The sequence below is a fragment of the Squalius cephalus genome (genome assembly GCF_949319135.1).
Source record: "Squalius cephalus genome assembly, chromosome: 22".
Lineage (NCBI taxonomy): Eukaryota > Metazoa > Chordata > Actinopteri > Cypriniformes > Leuciscidae > Squalius > Squalius cephalus.
In genome coordinates this window covers 16,079,030-16,087,673 of record NC_137143.1, presented here as the reverse complement: position 1 = coordinate 16,087,673, position 8,644 = coordinate 16,079,030, and the positions used below count along the sequence as shown (strand labels likewise).

At 37.4% G+C, this 8,644-nt stretch overlaps 1 protein-coding gene across 1 annotated transcript in view; it reads left to right on the top strand.

Moving 5' to 3' along the window:
- Positions 1-644: 644 nt before the first annotated feature.
- pla2r1 (phospholipase A2 receptor 1) overlaps positions 645-8,644 on the top strand; it is a 33,249-nt gene continuing 25,249 nt past the window's right edge. Inside the window, exons 1-6 of the mRNA XM_079857672.1 lie at positions 645-837; positions 3,279-3,659; positions 4,992-5,165; positions 5,610-5,774; positions 7,699-7,812; positions 7,907-8,053. Of these exons, the coding sequence (XP_079713798.1) occupies positions 681-837; positions 3,279-3,659; positions 4,992-5,165; positions 5,610-5,774; positions 7,699-7,812; positions 7,907-8,053 (1,138 nt within the window). The 5' untranslated portion in view covers positions 645-680. The remainder of the gene's footprint in view (positions 838-3,278; positions 3,660-4,991; positions 5,166-5,609; positions 5,775-7,698; positions 7,813-7,906; positions 8,054-8,644) is intronic.

The window sequence follows — 8,644 nt, the reverse complement described above, 5'->3', positions numbered from 1 at the left end:
TATTGAGTCTCGCATTATTTCTCTCTAAATGTGTTTTTACACGGCCAAGTTAATGCTGAAGCGTGATCCAAAAAGTTAATAAGATCATATTTATTCATTTCAGTTCAAGCTTATTTGTATAGAGCTTTTCACAATACATATTTTTTCTAAGCAGCTTACAGAAAATGCTTAAGTTTCAGTGTTACAATTTAGGACGTATTCAGCCAGGGATTAGTGTGTCGAAGTAACATTGTTTTCAAAATATTATTTCTGCATTTGTAATTCATGTGTAAATACAATTATGATGACGAGTCGTGCAGCATTAAACTGTGTGTATTCGTTCATTTTTCGTAGGATAGCCTATAAGCCACTTCAGATGCAGCTTTTGTGCCGCATTTTGCAGTGCAGTGATTTAAAACAATCTGTACATTTAATTGAACATTCAATATAAGTATTGCTATACTTGGGCTACTTTCTTGCCAAATGCTCGATTACAAGAAAAAAAAACTGTACGCGAGTGACGCGACTCAACGGGAATTTAAAAAAAAAACGCGTCGCGTTCAGAGCAGACGTGCTGTAAGAAGAGAGAAATATTTTGCCTTTTATTGCCTCATACAGAGACCAGTGACGTAAAGAACCTAAAAACTTGCGGAAAGTGTGGAGAAAAACAGGCTGCAGTCTATGCGGCGCGCGCAACTCCAATGGAAATGCAAGGATACAGTCAAACTCTTCGTATTCGCTTCCATGAAGCGCTTTATGTCTTTTATATGCTGCTTTATGTCAACTTCGATTGTGCTGCTGTGGAAGCGTCGAACATAACTGAAGTTTGGAACAAAACTCAGCTTCTCGAGCTGTACAGTAAGTGGAATCGGCCTGCGCGACATATCTGTGACATTTCTGAAACGCTACTTTGCTCGATGGCATGAGCGCGTGGGTTTGGTCAGGATCAAGAGTTTGTCGTGTAGATTAAGTGTGCTGTGCTCTGCAAATTACATTAGTATGTAGAGCGCATAGTCCAGCTTTTCTCTATGAAAGACTGGCCGTAGTGTGTCATTCCTCGTCTGAGATAAACCTGCACAGATTATTATTTCAGTCTCAAGCGGGAGATTATACAAAATATGTTTAGTAATGTGTTTTTAAGACTTGCACAACTGCTGCCCATTTAACTTGTTTTAGTGAAAGTTAAATGCTCACAAACAAACCGATAGGCGGCTGCTCATCACATGATACAACAGAGACAGTTTGGACGGAACTCAAAGTAGCCTACACTCAACATTTTTAAATAAAACTAAGGATTTATTTATTTATTTTCTGAGTGGCCATTTCCCAAAAAAATACATTTTATTGAACACACGTTGACCTTTGTGGCAACATGACCTTATAGCAAACAGAATAGGCTATGTTAACAATGGAATTTGACATTCTACAAAACTGTAAAAGGAAACAACAGACAAAGATATCCAATCATTGAATTGACCTAGAAATTTTATTGTTAAATTAATAACGTGACAACTTGCCCCAGTATACATTGACACATAGGCTACCCATTTGTTAAGAACACAGTTCAACTTTTCATTTACAATCTACCATGGTGACTTTTTGCTATAGTCTAGTTTGATAATTTAACATACAAAACCACTGCTAGAGAAAATAACTTTTTAAAATAATAATAAAAAATAGATCAATAAATTAAAAAAAAATATTCAAAAGATCTATCTGTCTGTCTGTCTGTCTGATAGACACATAGAAGCTAGATTCCATTTTTTCTTTGCTTTACAAGTATGCAAAACATTTCAGCACATTTCCCCTTAAAGACTAAAAATTAAGCAAATCTTGTAGATGATATAGTACAGTACAATACTGCATAACTTCTCCCTCTAATAAACAGGATGTCACAAGACCCCTGCTGAAGGACACAGTGGGTTTCTGAAGTTTGTCCAACAGCCTGATTCGTTACAGTCCTAGTGCATTTACATTTACATTCATGCATTTGGCAGATGCTTTAATCCAAAGTGACTAGCATTGCATTCCAGGTATATATTTACTTGGGAACCAGCATTGTTATGAGTCACCCCACTTGTTATAAACAGGGTCAGATGAGGTTAGCAGCACATTCAAAAACACACACCTACCCTCGCTCAGCTCACTCAGACCGGTAACAACACGCTCGAAATACCCCGTTTGGGTCTTGCAGTTCCAGAGTATTATGATCTCACATAGCAAATAATTAATCTGTCACTGATATATTTAGGGTCGTGGAACACTTTCAGTTTTGTTTCAAGAGGAATTTAGGTAAAGTAGGACACTTTCACCCAAAAATAAGCCTTTTATGTGTCAGTTGAACACAAATGAAGATATAAGAATGTTCCACTGTTTTTGTTCATAGAATGAAAGTCAATGGGGGCCAAAACAAATGTATCAAAATATCTTCCTTTGTATACCTCAGAAGAAACAGGATTGGACACACTAAGTGTACTGAAAACAAGTAAGATAAAAGTGGCAAAAATAAAAGGAATTAAAGTAAAATAGAAAAAAAAGGGTAAGATAACTCTAGGACATATTTGTCTCCTTAAAGTATTCCAGGAAAAGGCACTACATTTTAATGTAAAACTTAAGCTCTCACTGTGAATCTAATCTTTTCCATTTAAAAAATGTGTAAAGATCTTCAGCTATATTTAAAACAGTGTTGTGTGTAGACTAAGCCATTTTATTAACATATTTTAAAACATTGCAGATGAAACAAAACAAAACAATATTGTTCCCATTCTCAGCACAAGCACAAGAAAATCCTATACTTCCTATATACTTTCCGACTCAGACATATGGCGAGTGTAATGCGTAACTTCCCCTTGAAGTTTTAGAATACTCTGTGTGTGTTCGACTGTTTGAGAATATCTTTGTCTTTGGCCTGTGTCTTCAATTACTCTTTCGTGTCAACGCCCACAAAAGACCCTCAGCCCTGACGACTCTGAGAACTCTGAAATATTAAGCCCCATTTTGTGGAGGTGAAACTGGAGAGAGCAGCTCTATCTTTCTATCTGTTCGCTGCATAATCAGACCTGTCTGATACCTCAGTGCCTCTGAAAGGCTTAGAATCTCCAATATCACTTGCCTTTATAATCTAACATGGCCCTGCATGTAAATGGCTATATAATACTCCTAAAGAAAGGCTTTTCCCACTGGTCAAAAAACCCTTGGGCCTCACATCTCCCAAATGTATTCGATACGACAAGAAAATATGCTTTAGCTTGACCTATTCGAAAGCTGCCATATTCAATATCTGTGTTTGTGTGACTCAGGTAAAGGAGTTTTCCAGTTGGAAAGTGTATCGCAGGAAGGTTGCCTCTCAGCAGACTCGTCCGGTTTATCTCTGGCCAGCTGTGACCCCCCGTCTGCCTCCCTGCTTTGGAAATGGGTGTCCCGGCACCGTCTCTACAATCTGGGCACCAATCGATGTCTAGGGATCAACACGACCAAGCAGCAGCCTGTCGTTGGCATCTTTGAGTGTGATGTTTCCCTCCCAGCCATGTGGTGGCGCTGTGGGGGCAGCATGTTGTACGGAGCGATGAATAATAAGCTGGCGGTGGTGGACTCAAAAGTGGTGGTAAAGAAAGCCGTTCTGCAACAGTGGAGGATTTATGGGGCGGCTGGTGAAGGGCCGTGCGCTTACCCGTACGAAGGCAAGATGTCTTAAAATCGATAAAGTAAAAATCTAGTTTAAAGGCGCGTTCACACCACGAATAATAACTATAACGCTAACTATATTAGCGTCCACACATGTACCAAGTTCTTAGAAATGCACTCCTTCTGGTCCTTGTTGATTTTGTATGGTTCTGAAAAACTTTTAAACCATTTTCAAGAAAAGTTTCAGTTTATTGAATCAGTGTAACCATAAAGTAAAAAGTAATAACATATTTTTATTACGTTTTGAGTACATGTGAGTGTGCACATTAAAATTATTACGTTTTTTTTAAATTAATTATTTATTCACACATCATTAATCACCACATGGCATTTTATAATCTGATCTAACTTTGCATTGCCAAAACAAACAAACTAAATAAGTTTATTTGATATTTTAAGGGACTTTGACAAAAAGCCATGATGGTCATCAGGGTAATTTCCTGTTTTATGTGTCTTTTCCTGCATGGTTTTGTATGTTGGTTGCACCACAGAACTTAAAGGGGTGGTATAATGACCTTTTCACAAGATATAAAATAAGTCTTTGATATCCCCAGAGTGTGTATGTGAATACCCCACAGATATTTGTATATAGCATGTTAAAATTGTCACTTTTTGAGGGTGAGCAAAAACGCACCATTTTTGTGTCTGTTCATTTAAATGCAAATGAGCTGCTGCTCCCAGCACAGGGGGCGGAGCTTCAAGAGCTCGATCTTAGCAGCTTCCATTACTTCACACAGACATGCACTGAAAATGTCAAAAAATTTTAGCCTTTTATGTTCAAACCGGATTCAGACAATGATGGAGAGACTCAAGAAGAAGTGACAACATGTAGAAGAAACAGGACGTTTCTGAATGTTTAGTTAATCTTTCTTGATAATTTTTAAATCGCGTTCCCGGGGGTGGGGTTTATGTAAATTTTAGGGTTGGTGATTTCACTAACCCTGGAGGAATGTCCTGTAGTCCCTATACCAGCCGGTTGTTGTAGTGCTTAAAAAGCAATTTCTTTAAAAGCAAATATCTTCCTTTGCTTTGAACTTTGAGCGTTGTAACTTTGCAGATGTTTTTTATGCTCAAACAGCAACATTACATACACACTAACTAAAGTTAGAAAAGTGAAATCATAATCAACCACCCCTTTAAACTTAAACTAAATTGCTGTCATAACCCGCTCTCTAGATATCTGTATCAACGCTAAACTGATGCCCCATTTTGGTTGACCACTATCAAACTAGTGCATTCAGTGGATTATTTGATGAGGCTTATTTGATGTGGCCGGAGTCAGACAGATTCTACGTGTTCTGTAACTGTTGTTCTCTTGCCATTGGCAGACATCCACACACTACAGGGAAACTCCCATGGCATGACCTGCTCCATACCCTTCAAATACAACAATAAATGGTTCTGGGATTGTACATCTGAGGGCAGAGAGGACCGTCACCTCTGGTGTGCCACCACAAACCACTATGATCAAGATGAGAAATGGGGCTTTTGCCCCAATTCAGGTAAAACCATGTACTAATTAATTTAAATATGTATGTTTTCCTTTTTATACACTACCATTCAAAAAAATTTTTTAAAGAAATTAATATTTCTATTCAGTTAAATTGATAAAAAGTTACAGTAATGGCATTTATAATGTTACAAAAGATTTCTATCATGGTTTCCACAAGGATATTCAGCAGAACAACTGTTTTTACCATTGATAATAAAAATAAATGATTCTTGAGCACCAAATCATGTGACACTGAAGACTGGAGTTAATGATGCTGAAAATTCAGCTTAAATTTGAAATGATTAAAATAGAAAACAAATAAATGCAGCTTTGTTGAGACTTCTTTCAAAACCTTTCCCGACCCCAACCTTATGAATGGTAGTCCATTTTGAGTGGATACTAACTAACTAACTAAAGGAACCAACTAAAGCCTATCTATGTGTGTTTTCTTCAGTGTCAGGCTGCAATGAATTCTGGGAGAGCCATCCGGAGCTGAATGCCTGTTACCAGTTTAACTTGTACTCCATCCTCACCTGGAGTCAAGCTCTTACTTCCTGCCAAGCACAGGGTGGGAGTCTTCTGTCCATCACACAGTCCAGTGAACAGAGCTATATCAGAGGTATACACACACTCAAATCTATTTTGACATAATTTCTTTGTGTTTCTTTGCTGACATGCATTGATTTATGCTGGTTTGGGTTTGGTCTGACTGGTGGATAACTAACATAGCCATTGCGTTTGCAAGCTACATTTAGCTGGTGGAGATGGTCTATGAGCATGGTCTGTCTGGTGAAGCTAGTTTAAAGGGGTGGTTGATTATGATTTCACTTTTTTAACTTTAGTTAGTGTGTAATGTTGCTGTTTGAGCATAAACAACATCTGCAAAGTTACAATGCTCAAAGTTCAAAGCAAAGGGAGATATTTGCTTTTAAAGAAATCACTTTTTAAGGACTACAACAAACGGCTGGTAGGGACTACACAACATTCCTCCAGGGTTAGTGACATCACCAAACCTAAAATTTACATAAACCCCGCCCCCTGAACATGATTTATAGATTATCAAGACAGAATATGCTAATCAATGACTAGAAGATAACTACACATTAAGCTACATAATTCATCAACTAACCATTCAGAAACGTCCTGTTTCTTCTACATGTTGTCACTTCTTCTTGAGTCTCTCCATCATTGTCTGAATCCGGTTTGAACATAAAAGGCTAAACGTTTTTTAAATTTTCAGTGCATGTCTGTGTGAGTGCAGCTTTTGAAGCTCCGCCCCCTGTGCCGGGAGCAGCAGCTCATTTGATTTAAAGGAACAGACACAAAACGGTGCGTTTTTGCTCACCCTCAAAAATTGACAATTTTAACATGCTATATAAAAATATCTGTGGGGTATCTTGAGCTAAAACTTCACACACACACTCTGGGGACATCAAAGACTTATTTTACATCTTGTGAAAAGGTCATTATACCACCCCTTTAAGAAAGTCATGTTAGTTTAGTTAAAGGATACATTGACTTAAAAAATGAAATTTTTGCCATTAACTCACCACCTTGTCCTTCTAAATTAAAGAAGATCTTTTTCCACTGAAGGAAAGTACACTCCTAGTCAAAAGTTTGGAATAATTAAGACTTTTTATTGTTTTGCTCACATGCTACATTTATTTGAAGAAAAATTCAGTAAAAACATTAATATTGTGAAATATTATTACAGTTTAAAATAACTGTTTTCTATTCGAATGTTTTTAAATAGTAATTTATTTCTGCAATGGCAAAGCTGAATTTTCAGCACCATCAAGAATCATGTGACTCTGAAGACTGGAGTAATGTTGATGAAAATTCAGCTTTGCCATCACAGGAATAAATTACATTTTAAAATACATTAAAATAGAAAACAATTATTTAAAATTTTAATAATATTTCACAATATTACTGTTTTTTTATCACATTTTTTTTAAATTGATATTTCAAGAATGTCCACATCAATTAAAAACAACCAGCGTGTTGCACACAAACCAAGGACAAAACACAAACAAAACCAAATAATAATAATAAAAAAAGAGAGATACAAATGCAGGATGTTCATTATAACACAATGGAGGAAAACAATAAGAGACAAACAAATATCCAATATACATCACATTTACTACATTTTTATCAAATAAATGTAGCCTTGGTGAGCATAAGATACTTCTTTTGAAAACATCACAATTATTCCAATTATTCCAATTATTATTAATTATTCCAAACCTTTGACCTGTGGTGATATGGCTAATTATACTGTCTAGCTCTAAAAAAGGACAAAAAGCACCAAAAGAAGTAGTCCATCTGACTCCCAACATTTGATACCCAGTCTTCTTAAGTCATAAGATACATTTACTAGTTGCATGGACAACTTTTATGGTGCTTTTGGTTGTTTTGTTGCAGCTTAGCACTATAAATTTCCATCTACTATTGCATGGAAAAGATGAGCTCAAACATTCTTCCTAACATGCTGTGTTTCATGGAAGTGTTTCATTGATGCATCATTGTTGTTCCACCAGAAAGACTCTCAGATATGGGTGTGATGGTCTGGATTGGATTAAACCATCTCAGTCAGCATGGGGGATGGCAATGGTCTGATGGATCTCCTTTGGCTCTTGTCAATCATACCGCAGGTATAGCTGGCTTATGTTTTTAAGTAGAAGAATTGTTCTTCATGGGCAGTATTACCTATTACATGCCCTACACGCTGTTTATTCATCTGTCCAGATCTGACCTCCACGCCGGTGCAGCAGAACCAGCAGTGTGGGGTGTTTAACTCATCGCAGGGTTCCTGGCAGAGTCTGTCCTGTGAGTCAGCCTTGCCCTACATCTGCAAGAAAACCACCAACTACAGCCGGAATGCCGAGCCGCTTGGTAAAGAGATGAGTTATCTGACTGCTTATTCATCCTTCCTTTCAGTAATCCAGCTTTTTTGTCCGTCCATCCATCCGTTTCTAATAGCCTTTGTCTTTCCCTCTAACATGACTGACTTTTCCCAGACTCTCCATCCACCTGGTTTTATCAAGTTTTGTCTAGTTTAAGCTTCAGCCTCAGCATGTAACAACCAGTATTACGTAAAAAGTGTGTCATTTTCCAGTGCTCATTATTGAGGGAATGAGCACGCTGTCAGACAGACCAGGGACTTATTGTTCCATGATGGTCAGCATTGATTGTGATTGGTTGGAAGAGAAGAATGTGGGTGTGTCTTGAGATTTGTTCAAAGGCACAACAGCTGTGGCTCATCTAGAGTCTGAACTACTGGCCCTGGCTATCAAACACACACAAACACACACATTCTCACAGTGTGTGTGTAAATATAGAAACGGTCGGGGTCATCTGCAACAGTATAAAAATCAGTCCTTTCCTTACAAGGGTTGGCTTGATACCAGAACTTTATATATACAATATATTATATAAATTAGTAGTACTACTGAAGGCAGTTGTTTTTGAAAGATTATTCACTAT